General features: G+C 36.2%; 1 protein-coding gene across 5 annotated transcripts; it reads right to left on the bottom strand.

The window, feature by feature from the left end:
* Positions 1-1,009: 1,009 nt before the first annotated feature.
* On the bottom strand, positions 1,010-20,570 carry eva1a (eva-1 homolog A (C. elegans)). Of its 5 annotated transcripts, none has more exons than XM_059520584.1 (5): positions 17,916-18,312; positions 7,273-7,316; positions 4,737-4,896; positions 4,174-4,304; positions 1,010-1,743 (listed from the first exon to the last, which is right to left on the bottom strand). In XM_059520584.1, exons 4-5 carry the CDS (start codon positions 4,262-4,264, stop codon positions 1,373-1,375), a joined length of 462 nt encoding a protein of 153 aa, XP_059376567.1. In that variant the 5' UTR covers positions 4,265-4,304; positions 4,737-4,896; positions 7,273-7,316; positions 17,916-18,312; the 3' UTR covers positions 1,010-1,372. The 5 variants fall into 5 exon arrangements, with proteins under 5 accessions (XP_059376567.1, XP_059376569.1, XP_059376568.1 ...); XM_059520586.1 differs by having other exon boundaries at positions 4,744-4,896; XM_059520585.1 differs by lacking the exons at positions 4,737-4,896; positions 17,916-18,312 and adding an exon at positions 20,427-20,570.
* Positions 20,571-21,138: the final 568 nt, after the last annotated feature.

Raw genomic sequence — 21,138 nt, 5'->3', positions numbered from 1 at the left:
ATTTTCTAATAATCCATATATTTATATGAAATTAAAATATTGTTGAAACACTTAAACTGAATGAGAATGGAATGAGACAGTGGAAGCACGTGAGCCTCTTGGTTACATTATTAACATGCTGCATGTGTTGAACACCAAAGGGAAATAAGAATAGGAACATATCTCATTTCTGGACCATAAAGTTGGACTGAACTGTGCTCACGTACGGATGGATTTTACCTATAGCATGTAGAAAAATGTAGAAAATTTATACTACGCTGTGAAAAATCTAGTACAAATAGAGGTGATTGTCTTTTCGTGCATAATTATTACTAGCTTGAAGAAGGCATACACTGTAAGAATGAAAAGATGCTCTGATCACCACACTGGCAGAACCAGATTTAGAAAAAGCATCTATAGGTTTTCCACCTCAAGTATCTTCATTTTTACTGTGAAATTTTGTTAAATGAAGGCACAGACCATCATTTTGTTTTGTTGGTTAACCAAATATGACAAATGAAGAGAAATCCTTTACAGAGGTCATGAAAACCCTGAGCTCCAAAAGAAAGCTTTAGTATAATAAAAGTGTTTGTAACAGAAAGACATTTTGCTTAAATAAAAAAGATATTAGCCAACTAAAGAGTAACATCTCAATAAAAATAGGTGTCTGAATTGTCAAATGTCCACGTGGCCAAACCTAATTTCAGACAAAATTCATTCTAATTCAAAAATACAGTATTTCAAGTCAAGCATATTCAAAGCTCAAGCATATAATTTTTTTTTCTCCACCTGTTTAACATGTTAGTGAATTCTTCATTAAAACAAGTTTCATTAAAGGTGCACTCAGTTATTTATTTTCATTGAAGTTCTACACAAATAAATGAATAGCAGTTTAAAACATATTTAAAATCATGAAGTCAACAGTCAAATCAGTCACTTAATAAGAACTGATTTATTTTACACATCAAGTGTAGGTTTGTTGAAGATGCTTACTAACTTGTGTAATAAATTAATCATGTCGAATAAAGCATTTCTACTGTGTTATCAGTTTATTATGACATTTTGATTAGAACATTGCAATAGCAAAAAGTGTCCAAATTTACATGAATTTACCCCTAACTAAAACCATTGCTTTTTCATCCACGCCACCAGGTGTCAGTATAGGTGTCATCAGTATAAGTACAAAACGACTGTCAGCGCAACATTAACAAAAAATGTACTGAGTGCACCTTCAAATGCTTCACTAGTATTGCCGGTGCCACCAGAAGAGATATTCCAAAACGTTTTAAGTGTTGGCTTTTCCCATATTTCAGTCCCTTACTGTATCCCAAATATTTTTAATAGCTATTGTATAATATTTCCTCAAACCTTCTGTCTCGTTGCTTCAGAGACTTTAATAGTAGCGGTTGAGGCTGCGTGTGGCTGGCATGTCCGGCTGTCCGTTCATCCAGATCTCCCGGATAATCCGCTCGCGTTCCTCTAATCGCTGTGCGCGCTCCAGCTCCTCCGCGGAGGTGAACACATTACCGAGCGTCCGTTCAAATCGCCGGTGGCGGCGTGCCGACAGGTCGGAGCTATTGTCCCAGTCCGAGTCACTGTCGCTCGTGTCGCTGGTGCTCTCCGCAGTTTTGCCCGTTTTCTTGGGCGCTTGTTGCGTTTTGCAGTCGGTTCGACAGGAGATCTGTACCACTAACGCGATGAGAGTAAGAACCAGTCCCAAACACACTCCACACACAAAATACAGTGCCGCCCGTTCCGGGTGATCTGCAGAAACAGTTCAGAAGGTTAGTAACAGTTTTCATTGGACCACTGTTACAGTGTATTACAGAATAGAAAGTAGGCCTGGTTTGTAATCGTTTGTTTATAGCCTAATAACTTGCACACACCTCTTCTTGTGCAATCTTTTTGATTTCTAAATGAAGAATTTATAGACTAGCTATCTGTGTGTAGCCTACATAGCCTATATATGGAGGCATTCATGTCGTATATCTATCCTGATAGTAAAGGAAATGTAAATGATTGAAACTTTTAAAGGATGAAATTCTTTGAAATAGTTCTGCATAATCTTTTATTATGATTTCTTTCAAATGAGCCTGTGATAAATGGGGCGGGCCCGAGAGCCATGGGAGCAGAGCGAGGCCGGTGGAGTAAATGATAATGAGCAACACCTACATCACTCACTGGTCTCGAGTCCCAGAGAGGAGGGTTTCTGCGCGGCGTTTGTGACGACTGTCGCACTATTTTCAGTTTTGTGTTGTTCATTTTGCTATTAAATTATGTTTAAATGTTTGTTGGTTCCAGCCCCCTTCTTCCCGATTTACAAACTTTGTTACATTGATGCCAAAACCTGGGAAGAAGGAGGGACACACTGTCAGAGATCCCTCGCTGCCGTGGTGAATCTGCACTGAGTATGATGGAGCAGGCTGCTGCCATGGACACTTGAGGAGATGGGCTGGAGTGAGTTGCCGGGGGGACAGAAGAACTCGCTCCCGGCCGCCTAGGTTGTTGAGGGATGGCTGCCATCTATGAGGGAGCGGAGGAGTCACCACTGTTCACCTGAGGCCGTTCGCTGCCTTGATGGGGAGGAGCAGGGAGGATTGCTGTCAGCTGCCCCAAACCCGGAGGAGCCGTCACTGTCCTCCAAGGGCTATCCAGCACCGCCAGCCATAGTGGAAGATTATGAGTGACACCTGCACCACTGTGTCTCGAGTCCCACTAAGGAGCTCCAGAAGGATAAAAGGAGGAGTAACGACAGTGAAGGAGGAGAGAGGACCAGGCCTGGATTTTATGTTGTTTTGGTTCTGTCTGTGCGCAGCGGTCATCTGTGAGGGATTGTTGCACTTTTTTAAGTTTTGCGTTTATTTTATTATTAAAGTTATGTTTAAATGTTCACTGGTTCCAGCCTCCTTCTTCCCAATCGACAAACTTGTTACGGAGCCATTTAAAAAAAAGGATCTGTTAATTAACACATGGTCCCACTTTATATTGTCCCTAATACCTATGTACTTACATAGTAACTAGATGTGTATGTAATATGTAACCACAGTGTAAGTACACATTCAGCTCTAATGTTTGTGTAACTACTTATTTGTTACAACCCACTTAATGGTATGTGTAAGTACAAATGTGTAACAGGACATTGGAAACAACACTTTTTGGTAAAGAAAGTTACATTTTATATTCAATTTATCATGTAATTGCTCTGATGTAACACAGCAGCAGCCAGTAAGTTAGGCATTGCATATAAATTGTGGTTGGTGTCCAGAATGTTAAACTTTATATTAAGTGGACAGTTCCTGAGGAGTTAACATGCAAGTACACTGGTATTACAGTGGTGCACCAACTCGAGATTCAACTCCTCCCACTTTACATATCCCTAAACTTACCCATCTCCTCCCCCTGGATCAAATGGTTCCAATTACACTTAGCCATATTGTTGTTACAAGATGTAGATATATATGTCCTGTTACACATTTGTACTTACACAAACCATTCAGATTGTTGTTACATGTGTGTAGTTACAGAAATATTACAGCTCTAGATACTATGTACTAAATATATATTTACACTATGGTTACATACAACATACACATGTAGTTACTTTGTAAGTACACAGGTATTAGGGACACAATATAAAGTGGAACAGAAAAGGAGTAGGAATAGCACATGGATGAGTTAAAAGTAACACAAACTTTGTTGTCCTTAACAACGAGGTGTGTTTTGAACATTTATTTACCCTACACACACATACATATATTAAATAAAAAATAATACATGAAAATACAGTGCATCAAAAGTTTGTTCCTCAGTCCTTGATCTAACTTTTTTTTTATGAATATTTGTGTATATATAATCAATTATTAGTAGTTTTCAGTAAACACTACTGAGCAATTAAAAAAAATATATAAAAGATTTAGATTATATAAAAAAAACAATCTAAAATATTACATAAAAATATTTTTTTTCAATTTGCCATGTAAAGCAAGGAGTGCCAATGTAAAAGAAAAAAGTGCACTGGATATATAACACAAAACAGCAGAATCATCATCGCTAAAAGGAATGTGGTGCTGTTATATTATGATTTTTCAAAGGATTATCTTTTGTTGAAAATAAAAAACAGTTAATCACCCCGCTTTAGTACAGAGTATAGTTTTGGGGCTGTTAGAGTATAGTAGTGCACCAAACCTGTTTTACCTGCTATGAAGGAGTAAGCAGCCAGTGCATTGCTTACTAAAGCCATCTCCTCAGTAGTGGCTTGCCTTTCATTGAGGAAAGTTGTAACCATTTCTTCCACAGACGCTCTCTGGGTCACTTATTGTGTGGTACTGAAAGAAAGTGAAAGAGGGAGAGACCGCAAGTTAAAACCGGTCTGTACCCACCTTCATTTTTTTAAATCGAGAGAAGCGCTGAACTGTAGCATATAATGATGTTGTTTTAAAGAGTGTAATTATATTGGGATTTCTCCCTACATTTAGGCTGTACCATAACCTCATGTCAGAGAAAACTATTTTTACAGACAGGCTGGAAATTTCCAAACAGCAGAATAATGCTATAGCTTACAGTGCAACCACAGACATTGTAACAACCTAAAGTTTAATTTCTCCTCATCAAACTGTCACACAAGATCAGACAAAAAAAACATTCTGATCCAACATACGTTATTATTCACTGACAAGATGATTGACGATTGCAGTTGAGACGATCATAATAGAAATTATAACCTTTCGTAAAGAATTAATTATAGAATGCCATCCTACCCCTTACATTCTGTCATTCTGTCTCCCCCTCGTAAAACCACTTCTAGGCATCAGGGAAAGTTTACTAGTAAATTATTGCCAAATTGCCAGGACATATTGGCTGGTTTGTGACTTTCATCCCAAGAAGAAGACTTTTTTTTTTTTAATAAAACAAAGGAGTCTGGAACACAAACAACAGAGAATCAGTGTAGCAGGATGGTTGGACAGAAAGCTTGAGTTTTTCAGCAGTAGTCTGGGCTGAAGGTAGACAGCACTCAGGGCCAGTCATTCATGTGGGTGTAATGGAATGTAGTCTCATTTAGTCTCACTTAGAGGAAGACAGGCCCCTGTTTTAGTGTAAATGAGGAATCAGACTGGTGGCACTTACAACAAATATAGGTACAAATTGGTCATTTTAAAAACATAAAATGTATTTTCTTAAAATTGTGCTTCTTGCCCTCTCCAACCTGAGATGTTTGAGCTTCTTTACCGTATCTGTATCAAACCATCAGGCAACATTCATAAAACAATGTCATAATTCTGACATAATATGCTGAACTGATAACTATTCTATATTATAACCTGAGGGGAAGAAAACTTTTTTTCAATGTTTAAAGTGAGACATTTGAAATGTCATGTCAAATATTGGCTCATTTTGCATTTTATGAGAGCTACACATTCCAAAAAAGTTGGGACAGGTAGCAGTAAGTGGCCAGAAAAGTTAAATGTACTGTACATATAAGGAACAGCTGGAGGACCAATTTGCAACTTATTAGGTCAATTGGCAACACGATTGGGTATAAAAAGAGCCTCTCAGAGTGGCAGTGTCTCTCAGAAGTCAAGATAGGCAGAGGATCACCAATTCTCCCAATGCTGTGGCGAAAAATAGTGGAGAAATATCAGAAAGAAGTTTCTCAGAGAAAAATTGTAAAGAGTTTGAAGTTATCATCATCTACAGTGCATAATATCATCCAAAGATTCAGAGAATCTGGAACAATCTCTGTGTGTAAGGGTCAAGGCCGGAAAACCATACTGGATGCCCGTGATCTTCTGGCCCTTAGACGGCACTGCATCACAGACAGGAATGCTACTGTAATGGAAATCACAACATGGGCTCAGGAATACTTCCAGCAATACTAAAGCTCTATAGGTCAAAAAAGCCATATCTAAACATGATCCAGAAGCGCAGGCGTTTTCTCTGGGCCAAGGTTCATTTAAAATGGACTGTGGCAAAGTGAAAAACTGTTCTGTGGTCAGACGAATCAAAATTTGAAGGTCTTTTTGGAAAACTGGGACTCCATGTCATCCGGACTAAAGAGGACAAGGACAACCCAAGTTGTTATCAGCGCTCAGTTCAGAAGCCTGCATCTCTGATGGTATGGGGTTGCATGAGTGCGTGTGACATGGGCAGCTTACACATCTGGAAAGGAACCATCAATGCTGAAAGGTATATCCAAGTTCTAGAATAACATATGCTCCCATCCAGATGTCATCTCTTTCAGGGAAGACCTTGCATTTTCCAACATCACAATGCCAGACCACATACTGCATCAATTACAACATCATGGCTGCATAGAAGAAGGTTCCGGGTACTGAAATGGCCAGCTTGCAGTCCAGATCTTTCACCCATAGAAAACATTTGGTGCATCATAAAGAGGAAGACGCGACAAAGAAGAGCTAAGACAGTTGAGCAACTAGAAGCCTGTATTAGACAAGAATGGGACAACATTCCTATTCCTAAACTTTAGCAACTTGTCTCCTCAGTCCCCAGACGTTTGCAGACTGTTATACAAAGAAGAGGTGATACCACACAGTGGTAAACATGGCCTTGAGACTTTTTTGAGATGTGTTGATGCCATGAAATTTAAAATCAACTAATTTTGCCCTTAAAATTCAACATTTTCTCAGTTTAAACATTCGATATGTCATCTATGTTGTATTCTGAATAAAATATTTAACTTTGAAACTTGCACATCATTGCATTCTGTTTTTATTCACAATTTGTACAGTTTCCCAACTTTTTTGGAATCGGAATATATATATATATATATATAATTTTTGTCTTTATTATTACATTTTAAAGTTCTACTTATTTTGTTTTGTTTGTTTTAGATATGATAATATTACTGTAATGTTTCAAAAACGGCTAACCTTAAAATCAATAGAAAATTAAATAGCTTGTATAAAATGTAGTTTAATTGTCTAAATGTAAGAATTTAAAGCCTTACTTTGTATCATACTGTATATGTAGAAAGTATCTATTACCAAACTATCCTAAGCTCAATTAACTGTTGGGTTTGTACTTCTGTGCAATCTTACATTACGACGCTCTACATCCACCCTCAGTACTATCTTATAATTATGAATCTCTCCCAGGCTCTGCACCATAATTTGATGTTTAAACAATATTTTCAGATACAAATACTCAAAACACTGTGAAGCCTCCGTGCGAGGCAATCTCATAACCTTTTACAAAGTACTATGGTCTGTAATGCTTGTACACTCTCACAAAAATTACAGCAACATGAATGAATTACTATTATTAATACTATCTTACCTGGATTGTGTTGATACATGTTGATCCATCTATGCAATCTCACACTGTAGAGAAAAGAGAACAAAATAAAGTAAGACAAAATGAGAAAAAAACGTCAGCATCCTCCCTTTGGCTGTTCAGAACTGATGGACAAAACAAAAGAAAGAAAACGAAGGGCTACTGTATGAGTCATAATGATCTATTTAACAGAGCAGCCCCCTCAGCCTTACGATAAGACCTTCAATGAAAAATGTCTTTCCCAATCTGTGTTCCTGTGTTTGTGTGTGCCAGAGATCGTACATCACACAGTATCACTATGAGTCCTTTTCCGGTACACACACTCCTCCATTCAACCACAGTGATTAGTCAAGACCAAAACCCTCCCTAACTAAACAGAAAAAAACAATAATATGTTTAAGTTGAATGGCGTTCGGCCTGGGCCAGTCCAATTATCTGACTATTTGGAAGCCACAGTGCGTAAAACACAAATTTCTGCATACTAAATTATGACATGAACTTGTAAGAATGAATCATATCAGGATGTGATGTGATGTGAGAGCAATATATTGAGAGGTAACTAGTCAGCATTCCTTTCTAATTATGCACATGTACAGTTTAAAAATCATATCTAAAAATCATCTGTTGCCCTATTTGTACTTCAGCCTATTTTTTAGGGTTGGAAAACAGTATAGGACTAAACCGTTGTTCTTTTGGTTTATATATTTTCATGTTTTTGGAAACTGCACTGGACTTTTCCCAGGACCAGTCCTTCTTTCCCACAGAAATCTCATGGGTCCTATCCTGTCTTCATATTAAAATAGATCTAAATTGCTTAACTCGTTGAATTCCAGAATAAAACATTTCCAGACAATTTACTCACACCATGTCATTCAAAATGTTCATGTGTTTTTTTCTTCAGTCGAAAAGATATTTCAAGGAAAGTATTCCAGGATTTTTCTCCATATAGTGGAATTCAATGGGAGCCAGGGGTTGAAAGTTCAAATTGCAGTTTTATTGCAGCTGCAAAGGCCTCTACACAATTCCAGCCAAGGAATAAGGGTTTTATCTAGCAAAATGATTAGTCATTTTTTTAAACGGTAAAAAAAATGTACATACTTTTGAACCACAAATACTCGTTTTAGACTAGCTCAACCTGACGAATTGGGTAATCACACACAGCGCGAACGTGCAAAGAAAGTCAAACTCATTTACTAAAAAGGTAAAACAACAATGTCAGATTATTTTGAAGTTGGAGAAGAAAATTAAATGGAGTTTTTTTTTTAACCGGAGTACACAGATGAAGAGCTAATGACACATGACCTATACAATGTGGTTATGTAATGCGTGAAGTCTCACATTGCAGAGCTAATGCAAGACAAGCATTTTTTGTTAAAAAGTATCAACTTTTTTATAAAATGGCAGATCGTTTCACTAAATAAGAACCTTATTTGTCGTCTGGGATCACATAGAGCCCTTTGAAGCTGCATTGAAACTATAGTTTGGACGTTCAACCCGTTGGGTCCCAGTGAAGTCCACTATATAGAGAAAAATCCTGGAATGTTTTCCTTACAATCCTTAATTTCTTTTCGACTGAAGAAAAAAAAAGACATGAACATCTTAGATGAGATAGCGGTGAGTAAATGATCAGGAAAAGTGTTTGCTTGTGCATATTTTTTTCCTGATTCAGACGAGACAACCTTTCCACTGCAGAAATCTAAATTATGGATTGAGGACACAAATTTTAACCGGTACCGGAAAGTTAAAACATCTTGATGGATTTACTTTCTTACAAACATGCATCTTTTCACTTCACAAGACATTAATTGATAGACTGGGCTGGAGTTGCGTGGATTATTGCACTCTTTATATCAGCTATATCAGCTTTATATCTTTATATCACCCATTCACTGCAGAGCATCCACGGGTGAGCAAGTGATATAATGCTAAATTTCTCCAAATGTGTTTTACAATGAAGAAACAAACTCATCTACATACTGGATGGCCTGAGGGTGAGTAAAGTTTTAGCAAATTTTGAGTTTTAGTTTAACTATTTCTTTAAATATTATTAAATTAAATTAGGTATGACTGATACAGTATTAAGTCTCTACTATGCACTATTCTTTGACAGACAGGTTTAGCTTCAAACAATGCAGTGAGTCATTGAAAGAAAACTCTGAATCCATTTCCAGCACATGCCTCCTCATTATCTGTAGGAACGCCTAAATACGTTCATCATAAAATCGTTTTTGGGAAGCTTAGTCAGGTCCCATAATTCTTGAATTATTTACACCACTATGTTTCCCTTGTTCATACAAATACTTTGAGAGAGTTTTCACCATTTTCTTCCAGATGGAACCACCGTTATGTACCGCAATCAAGAGAGGAAAGCAGCAGCTCATTTTTGGCAGGGCTTTATTAAAGCCAGCAGCCTGTAGTATTTCAGGGCCTTGACCAACAGAGTCTGGCTTTAATCAAACACCGAGCCAAACCTGAGCTTCAAAGCTGGCATGAGCCAATACTCTTTCATTTGACTTCACAACTAGATGTAAAGGGAAGGAGTCACTTTAAAATGATGTTGTTCCTCATTGAACAAGTTGAGCAGCGCGGCTGTTCTTTCGTTTCAACTCTCGCATAGTCACAAATAACAAACTTATTTTACTTTTCCAAGCTCTTATAGTTTTAACAGGAATCCATGCACCTGTTTCTCAACTATAACATGATGTTTAAGACAAAATGAGTCGGTGTCAACTAGACCTCCCACAAGCATGCCAACCAGTCTGCTGCAAAGCATTGTTGACCAAGCAGGTCCCTTTTAGCTGACCAGGCATTTCCCTGTGTTTCCCTCAATTCCTCAAGAACAAACAGACAGGAGGTGTGGTAAACAGGTGCATTTTGCAAGTGTTTTTTTGAGTTCTTAAAGGAATAGTTCACCCCAAAAAATTATCATTCTGGTATCATTTACTCACCATCAATGCAAACTTGTACGACTTTTTTATACTTCTGTGGAAAAAGATAATTTGAAGAATGTTTCTACTTTTTTTCCCCCATACAGTAAAAGTGAGTAACAACTTTAGATCCCACTGACATTAATTAATTAAAAAAATGTATACAGTACTAAACCTAACTCCACATGCCACATTTCCTACAAACTCTTCTTTCAGTTTGAAAATAAACAGGAACACACCACATCTTGTGGAAAAACAAAAACAACATTACATAAAGTTTTTCATCAGAGGATTAAAAAAAACTGTGTATACAAGTGCAAGACCTTTTAAATCCCTAAATATCAGAGACAGCCTCTTATTGTCCTCATGAAGTGGCCTTATAAAAATATGTCCTCTCACTGGGGTCTGTTTACCATGAACTTATGAGATCCAGCAGAGAAATGAAAGAGCAGAGGGAGTTACAGAGACTTCATCATTGTTTTCATATGAGAGAGAGATTAAACTAGTCCTCACAAAAAAAAAAAAAAAGTTTCATTAGGGAGTTTCAGATTTCTATTTTTAGAGGAAATGTTTAAAAATAGAGGTCAACATACAGTTTTCCAACAGCTGTTTCTGATCAGAAGGAATGACAAAATGGAGCTCTGCTTACAATATTCACTGAAAGAAAGTTATAAGATGTATGAAAATGCAGAGTACAAGACAGAGAGTTTAAAACAAAGGAATCCCTCAACTAGTCTTGTCTTTGCTACATAATCAAACCTCTCAAATATATTCACAGTAAAATGAGTGAGTGTAAGCATTTCCTCAGACGTAAAAGCAAACTGAATTCCCACCACTAATGACTGTTTTTTGTATCGTTCAATTTTTATCCTATCCAGAGGTTGTAACCACAAACCACTCAATCTCCTCACACCTCATAAAGGAAGATGAGGAGAGACGGCACATATGAATGCTCAAAATGTCTATGTCTGATCACATAATCCCACACACACATTTGACTCTGCCTAATAATTCACTTCACCTAATCCACAATGAGCCTGCATGGTTTATAGACTAAACTGAAGTGCATATTTACAGAGACTCTGTCATTTAAAAAGAACAGAAAGCAAAGATTTTAGCTTTTTTTTTCAGTAACTAAGCTCTATAGTCTTTATCTTCTACACAAAGGATAAATAGAAGTTGTTTTCTATAATGATTTTTATCTAATGTATTTAACTTTCAATCTCTGTTATTGAACATATACTGTTGAACATTAATATTCAAATAACAATCTCATGTTTCATATTAAATCTTCTATATTGTTCAATTTATACATGTACAAATTGATAAGCTCCATGATTTACTAATTTAGTTTCTTAAAAAAATAAACGTTTAACTTTTTCATAGTTATTTTTTTTTAATTATGAAATATTATAAATAAATAAATTTCCTGTGATATTTTAAGATTTGTTGGACAGACACTGTCATTCTAAAGAGCACTTACTATAAGTATTAGTATTTTGGTTTGTTTTACTGAAAGACTGTACATTTGATATATAGAAGCATTTGTGAACTCTCAGAGGTACACTTGCATATCCAAAGCAAAAATACTCACATAACAAAAGTCCAATTTTAATTTTATATGGTCTTTTAGAGACATGGTCTTGAAAAACTTGAAAAATACCAGAACTTAAAAACAGATTTACATCTGTGTTGCTGAGCATTTCATGTTAGAACCTGAGTTCCTAAATACGGCCATGATTTATTTCACTTTCATTTGCCTGCACCACACTGCTTCACCCTCATTATAATCACAAAACATGACTTTGGGCAGATTCATTTGCCAGCCTTAATGCTACACTTCCTCTCTGCCCTGTTTTTTTTTTCTTTTCTTTTTTTTTCTCCCTTGCTTTTTTTCTTCTCTAATATAAGGTTTCAGAATGCAGGGCCAGTCTCAGCTCTCTCTGTTAGCTCAGTGAAGCAGAACAGTGGAGCTGGAGGACCTGAATGTACTTAACCCCACACAGATGGGAAACTAAAGCTTTTCCATACCTCAGCTGCCTAGAAAAGAAGAGAGACCGACAGAACACTATATTATTTTATGTCACTATAGACATTTTCTTTTCAGAACTGTTTTTATAATGCCACATGTTTACTGTTTGTTCTCATGATGAGAGATTTAGTTAGATGGATAACAAGAGGGCTGTTGAAGGATGTTGCCCTTTTGTACTGATTTAGCATAAGTTTCTTTGACCCGTGACCACTATGAAAAAAAAGTGGGTGCTTAGGAGAGCCGTGTTTAACATGCTGCTGATTTTTGCTTTTACAGCAAGAAAACATGATGAGTTCATTTAAGACTGGCTTCCTGGAAACAGAATGAAGCTTTTGACTAAAGAGATTTTTTTTTGTAGAATCACATCATTTTTTTGAGAACTATGTTCAAACTGGCCCCAAGGGATGTCAGTGTGTGCTCTGTGTATCTTCGCTCTAAGTGACTGGCACAGCATTCCCAGTTGAATCCTATCTTCAAGTGAACGTTTCTTTAAGTTTGGGGTTATGGGTAATTATTCTTGAAATGCACAACCTCCATATGGGCACAAAATAAGTACAGCAGTAGTTCAAGCAGAAACATATAACCAGAGGCTATTGAGCTATGTTGTCCTCCATGTAAAAAAAAAAAAAAAAAACAGTGATCTTTATATCAGCTGTTTCGACTATAATTCTGACGGCACCCATTCACTGCAGAGGATCCATGGGTGAGCAAGTGATATAATGCTAAATTACAAATCTGAAGAAACAAACTCATCTACATATTGGATGGCCTGAGGGTGAGTACATTTTTAGCAATTTTTTTATTTTTAGGTGAACTATTGCTTTAAACATAATTAAATTAAATTAGGTATGACTGATATCAAGTCTCTACTATGCACTATTCTTTTTTACAGTGCAGGGCTCTGTACTAAAGTAATAATAGTATACCTTGTTAAATTTCATACCATTCCACTGTCCTTCACAAAAGTCCTGTCTCTGAGAACATAGACCTAGCTTTATCACATAAGTAAGCCAGAGGCCAGATTATGCTCTTACTGGCAGATCACACGAACACTGAAGCGCATGCACACACATTCAGAGCAGACCCCACAGGATAAACAAACAAATATTCAGCCAGTCCTCTTACCATCATAGCACACATGGTACACAGTACCATGTACCATCGTCTTTGATTGGGTACCTGAGAGGCCTATTTGATGATTACTAAGGAAACTTGATCATTTATTTCCTTTGCAATTTTATTTACATCTTAGAAAAATCATATACTCTGCATTTGTGTTAGTTGCCTCCCAAAAAATATTGGTTAGCCTTCAAGAGAACCCCAACAAATTAAAACAACTGGCTGAAGTCAATTGCTACACTGTGTGTAAAATAATCTCAGTTCTGAAAGAAAAGAAAGCCATTGTGTAGTAGCGATGTTTAATAGTGAACAGTTGAACTGTTGCCTGCGCTGTTGATCTGCTAGAGGCAACGTACACCTGGCTCTGAATTAAACATCTCTGTTAACATCAGACATTAACCAATCTGTTTCACTAGGAAAGAAACTGTTTGTGTGGACAGATGCAGAAGTATTACCATATTTATGCCAGATCAAGCTTGAACAGAAACTAAGATCAGTTTCTAATTTAGATTAGACTTCCTGGCTGCCATAGGACTGTTAAAAGTATTTGGGGTCTTATTATGCTGATCTTGCTCACCACACAAGCTCATGAAAGACATATTAAGGGTTAGTGTCTATAAAATTAAAATTATTTTATTATTTACATCACATCTTCCAAACCCATATGAACTTCTTTCACAGACCACATAATTAAGTGTAGTTTTGAACTATTTTAACTACTATAATTAATGGGGTCTGAAGATATAAAATGCCTTCAGAGTTGTAATGTAGCATGCTGAATTCACACCAGACGCAAGCTGCGTGTCCTGTCAAAAGCAAATACAACCCATGAGGATCAACGAAGATGTCTACACTAGATGTGCCACTTCGCAATGCATTCGCAATAGTTGTCAACAGTAAAGAGTTGTATTATTGTGTTTCTGATGTGCTCGCTGCATGTGTGCTGATTTCAGCAACATTCGCTTGGATGCATATAGTGTAACTGATTTGTGGTGTAGCAGACATGTTGCACCTTCGACCAGTACATTTTTCAAATCTAGAGATACTTTTTTAAGAATTTTAGTTTGTCTAACGCATATTTAGTCCATGTTTACATAAAACAATGGAAGGCTGTGCAGTGGAATGCAAAAACACATTCTGTGAATACAAAGTTTTGTTTAGTGTCATAAAGGAGTTCGAAACTTTCGTGTACGTTTAGAATTTTTTTTTTCATATTCGTCATCTTTCTCTATCAAAATCAAACTTGATCCAATTTTTTTTTTTTATGACACGAAATTGTGCAGTGTGTAAATGTAATTGACACAACGTGTGGTCGTATTTATTTTTTAATGTGCAAAAATCTTGGACGATAATTTCGAACTCAATGTGCAAAGACCTTAAGACTTTTTGAAACATTTGAAAATGGTAAGCAGAGCATTGCAGTTTTGAGGCAGGCTTGTTTTAAAATGACGTAAACCTTCAAATACACAACAAAAAGGCCTATTGTTTTTAGTTTGTTCCTTGCGTTTTTTGTTTTAACCATAGCCACTTATTCTTGTTTTCTTTTTAATTGCTTAACTGCAGCCCATTGGCAGTGCTGCTGTATGCTGAATCATGACGGCATGCGATAGGCTGGCCATAATGCAGCATAAAAACATATCTCATACAAAACATGGGCAAATCCTTGTGCTTAATGGCATAGGAGCTCATAAAATACCACATGCTCTCAGTCTTGTGTAATATTGAGCGTGATTCATACTGACAGAAGGCTTTTTTCCACTTTGTTGAATTACATTATAACAGTGCATAGTGTCTTTAACCAGCCAAACCAACAGGAACAATTTTAAAAACTAAAAAAAAAAAAAAAAACATGCAACATGGAGTATAATAAACAACAACAAATTACAAGAAATATCTAAAAACATGCTGATAATAAATTATTATTGATTGTGACAAAATATTTTAAAGTATGTTTATAGGAATTATACAGTTCTTTTGATATTTTATGGATCTGAATGGGCCGTCGGGCCCTATATTTACTGTATGTTTTTCAATGAACATAAAAGAGCAGCATGAACATTCTACTAAATATCTCCATTTGTGTTTCCACAGGAGAATGAAAGTCATACAAGTCTGGAACAACATGACCATTCAGTTTGAAGTCACTGGTCACTACATTCACTTCAACTCAGACCTGTTTGAATCCTGTGTGTCCAGCCTGTTTCACTGAACAATGCTGCCCAGTGTGTGTTCAGGGCCACTGGCCCCACGGTTACTGCTCTAGAAGCGGGACAGGAGCTGACACAGAGCAGCTGTCTGAGACCACTAGTGTGGCAGGAAGTCCTGCCAACATCTGGTCCTTCTATTAGAGACCCTCCAGAACCAGAGCAGGCGACAGCAGGCAGACTCGAAAGGTGAGTGGAAGTATTGTTTCTAGTCATGAGGTCTGTGGCCACAAGGACATCACATTATAACAATTGGCTAGGTAGCTATTAGCTAATAGTTCAATTATGGTTTAGACATTGAGGTCTTTGTGTATTTGAGGACAGAGGTATAAGATAGGAGGAATGACTTCCTCTCCATTGACTCTGGTGACCAGTACAGGGAATCTTCTGTTAGATAAGAATGTTATGCTAAACATCCTGATTGAGGTAACTGGGTGTGTTTACATGTTTACACGCAATTTCTGTCTAAATACTAATTTTGAGTATCAACATTTTCCAATTAGATTCAGTATGTTAACTTAGTAGCTGAAAATTAAATTACTTTTATTACAGCATACTAATTTAGTTTGTTTATTTTTTACATATACTAATACATTTTTAAAGTGCCCCTATTATTGATTTTTGAAAATTACCTGTCATGCAGTGTGTAAAACTGCTCTAATTGAATGAAAACATCCTGAAAACAGTCTGAAAGTGCACCGTTTATAAAGTTATTGTCTCTCAAAAGAAAGAGTCGAGTGTGAATCATTGAAACTAGTCGTTTTTAAAACGAATCCCAAGCCTTTTCATGTTGACGTCAACATTAAATATTAGCATATTGCCCGCCCACTTGTTGGTTCTTTTGCGTTGGTCTGAATGAAAACGCTAATTCATTCTTTGCCACTAGGAGCAACTTTTGGAGCAGTAAAAATAGCTGTTTCCCCAATAATGCTGTACACAAAGCAGCGCTGCGCTCACAAACACTGCTTTATCGGGCATTACAGACATGATGGAATAAAAATGAGACCAACTGGACCAATCACCGCAGATTAGCATCACACAAAGGTGGGGTTTGGAAAAATTAATCATTGAGTGAATCATCTGGGAGTCGATGAGCAAGTAAGGTAAAATGAATGCATATTATTAAGACAATGAAAGTGTTTTTTGACCTCAACAAAAATATGAACGTTCATTACCCATAATAGGGGCAATTTACTCTCATGAATTAACAATCAACAATATTATGTTTGTACATTAGCCTAGATTAATAAGTGATGCTGTTATTGCTAATGCATGATACATTATGTGTTAACTACTGGTACTGAGGTGAACCTTATTGTACAGTGTTAAACAAAAATCCACAAAAAAATACCCTAATCTTGCTTTAATTGTTTAGGTAATTCAACAAAGTGTCTAGAAACAGCCATAATCAACAGTTAGGTTTTGTTTCAGTCTCAGTGGGTGTCTGGTTGTGCTCGAGGGACAATGTTGACCCTGTTCGGCCCTCCCGAACAGAGAAAGACATCAATCTAATGTGAAGTGTTAAAGGAAATCCTGCGAGCGTGCTGTTGTTCAAACAGAGCCCATAACCCCTGAGAGTCATTCAACAGCTTTTATTTAACGCAGAGAGCAAAGGTGTTCCCTTTCAACTTCCACATGGCGCTCATTCACACACCTTTCAGTCTAATATACACCTGTGAATATAGATAATCATACACTTTGCAATTTAAATGACTATTTTACCCCCCCCCCCCCCCCCCAAAAAAAAAAAGATCTTCAGTTGGGACAATGGTGTGTTGTGCAATGACATCTTCCATAAATCATCTTCCTAGTGAGCTCTCAGCCACATTATGGAAAATATTAATACGGTAGATTACTAGATTTACCTTATGTCAGTATATATGGCCAGAGACAGTAAAACATGCAATCAAATGCATCACATTGTGTTGAGGAGAACCTCACTTTTTTATATTTATATATTTTAATATTACAGTTGTAGTCAATACATATTTGACATTCCACTTGTGAAAACTTGGTTATTAAAAACTTTAAAGCAACTGGGCAGTATAGGACCTATAAAACAGCCTTTAATATAATATAATATAATATAATATAATATAATATAATATAATATAATATAATATAATATAATATAATATAATATAATATAATATAATATAATATAATATAATATAATATAATATAATATAATATAATATAATATAATATAATATAATAGTATAAAGATTATATATTATATATAAAAAAATGTATAATTGTATATTTATTTAAGATGTGTAACACATTTCATTTAGTTCAATGAGTAACTGTTAATGCACAATCATAATGACAACATAATCATCATTCAGTTGCACTCACACTCACCCGATGTATTCTGTCCTTTCTCTTGTCCATGCACACACATCTGAGCTGAAGCCGTAAAACACTGTTATTCCACTGTTTATAATTGAGCTTTTGTGTAAGTTAGATTGCATTCAAGTAGAAAAAAAACTCAAAGAAGGAAGGAAGAAAAAGGAAAGGTAAATTCTTCTAGAGAGTCTTTTTTCCTATTCAAAACAGTTCAAAAAAGTCACTGGAGGTAAAAGGTGTTCATAACGCCATGTGCAGATGCATACTGGAGCTGTGCTTCTCTTTATAACCCATGATAGGAGGACGCTGTGTCCTGGAAGCTGGAATGTGACAGAAAAGGCAAGAGGCAGAAATATTCACCACATTGACGGACACAGACGAGTCAGATTGGAACTCTGGAGAGCAGTGAGTATGAAAGAAAGGGAAAGAGGGAGGTCTGAGAGAGACTGAGAGAGATAGAGAGAGGGAGGGAGTCTGGAAAAGAAGGAGAAGGAGGGGGATGGTTGGACGACTAGTAGAGAACACGACATGACATGGGAATTTCATTCAGCCTGGACTTGGAATTTGCCTTTTAACTTTTGCTGGGAATTCTGCCCTGAGGCTCTCTGGAAAAAAGCATTTTTGTACACGTGTATGCGTGTGCATGTGTACAGGAGTGAAATTCATAGAAAATTCATGCTCATTAAAATGCATGACCATCAAACAGCCATGAAAAACACAGAGTGGCCACAGAATATATTAGTACACATAAGCCACAATTAATAATGTATGAATTTATTTGCAGTGTATCAAAATATGATATCAAGTGGCTTTTATTTGAAAGAAGAACAGCACAAGTGCCCTTTTGTGTTTGCTAAGTAAAAAAAAAAAAACAATAGATATGCTTTTGAAAATGATAAGTATTCTGACACTTTCTAGTTATGAAACGTTAGTGCATCATGTTCATAGTTAATGGGACAAATCTGTGGTTGCTTGTCGGACATCTGTTTGAACTTGAAGGAAACAGAATACAATTTTAAAGTAAAAAAAAAAAAAAAAGAATTGAGACACTTATTTAGCAATGTTGAATTAACAACAGTAACAACATGTTTACGTTTTTTTCTATTTCAAACACATAACGTTCTTTTGAACTTTCTCTTAATAAAAGAATCGTAATTTTTTTATATATGTATAGCAGTTTTTAAAACATTTTACTGACCCTAAACTTTGAATTTGTCATTTTCATATTCACTAAGTGTGACTTTAGGACCCAAAAAAATCTATAAAAATCACTAAAAAGTGTAGTTCTAAGGAAAAGCCTAGCATCATTTGTTTACAGATACCACTTGAAATGTTATTAAATGCAATGAAATTCATACATAAAAAAAATGTGACTTACATTTCCAAATGCTTTTTTCCTGACTGTATTTAAAATAATAATAATAATGATTTTAAGTTTAATGATTTTAAACCCACGTATGTCCGTATACACAATGAGCATTCCCATGACCTTTGAGCACACTCACTAAGCTGAGTTTGTAGCTTTTATAGACCATAAAAGCTTTAGATAGTCTTTGACCTGTCTCCCCCTCTCAATGTGACCATCTTCCTCTAATCTGATAGGAACCACTAGCTGTCTGAGCTTTTGATCGCTCAACCTGATCTTCTAACAGCTCCACCACCACCATCCATGAAATGATCAAAGTCAGTTAATGCAATTATAAATGTGACAGAATAGAACTATAGTTAAAAACAAACAAAATCACTAATGAACAATGTTTGAAATGTGATCTGAATCAATGTTGAGATAAGGAAAGTGACCAAAAATGTGTCAGATTTACCCAACAAAGTGTAGTTGCAATATTGCATGAGAGTGCATGATCAAAGAGTAGCCGAGGGTTGTCATCTCAAGTTAAATGTCTATTGATAACCTGACTCGTAAATAGCTGGTAATAAAGCTATTCGAGTAGAGATAACCAGTTATAAACAAACAATGGAAAACAATGAGCTCTTTATACATTGTTGTCTTGCCTGTTTTTTATTTTCACTTCTCAACAGGTTGAAAAAGACTGCCACTATTAACTATCCAGTTAAACTTAATGGGGCCGTCATGATTGAGAAAACCTCTTTTCCAAAGGGAAGGTAATTAAGCATTTAATGGGCATGTTAATAGTTCACCAACAGCATCACGTGAGCGAATAAAAGCAGAGAGACAGAGACATGCTCTGTCAGATGAGATCTACAGATTCTGAAGGCACATTATGTAGCAGACTGCAGAGCTACTGAAGTCCAAACTCACTCATGGAGATGATTTTATTAGTGTGGTTGTTCAAAAGCTTTACATAACGCTGGAGCATCTCCGGGAAAAAATAATGAGGAAATCTTTGCTGGGCGAAAGATTAAATTTACAGCAAAAACCATGTTGACGAAGCACAAAATGTAAAAATAATATACAAAAAAAAAACAACAATCTATGTATTTAACTAAACTATGTAAAAAATACCTTTAGGGTCTACACCAGTAAAACACTGAAACATTATGACTTACCAGCTTTGCGATTCAAAATTAACTTTCCAATGGATATAAGCATAAAACACATCCTTAACTACATCCCATCCTGCTGTGTTGTGTTCCTGCTGAAACAATGGGTGTAAGGGTCTGCTGAAGCAGCACAATTCAGCATCAGTCATTCAGTGCTGGCCTTTACTGCCCTGCTGCCCAAAGTCAACAAACCAGGGCTGATGGGGTGTGCCTGCATTTTACACAGAGCCTCTGATGGGTCAGCACTGGAAAAATCACAATATGAAACTGTTTACCGCATGCATTATTATGATAGGCCTATAGAAAAAAATATTTGACTCTTCTTCTCTTCTGAGAATGGCTTAACGCAAAGTGCTGTAAAAAAAATTTGGAAAAAAAATATTATTTTAAAGTACTTTATGATATGTTGCCATACTGTATCAGCATACAATAGTGGATCTAACTTAGAATAAGTGTAAGTTTAGCTAGCTAGCAAGGTCAGCTGCAATCTGTTAAGCTGTAACAATAACAACATTAATACTAGTGATATAATGTTGATTAGTTGTATTATGGATATAATCAAATTTAAATGCCAATTTTACTTTTGATTAAATATGAATATAGGTAACGTTACATCAATGAGTATATTCATATTCTATGGCAAGGTAAAGAAATGGGCAAAACTGTCTCTTCCTGCAGAGAGAAAAAAAAAATCTGCTTTACGAAGTTTAATAGATAA

This window comes from Carassius carassius, chromosome 32 (genome assembly GCF_963082965.1).
Source record: "Carassius carassius chromosome 32, fCarCar2.1, whole genome shotgun sequence".
In the NCBI taxonomy this organism is placed as follows: Eukaryota; Metazoa; Chordata; class Actinopteri; order Cypriniformes; family Cyprinidae; genus Carassius; species Carassius carassius.
This window is presented reverse-complemented; position numbering and strand designations above follow the sequence as displayed.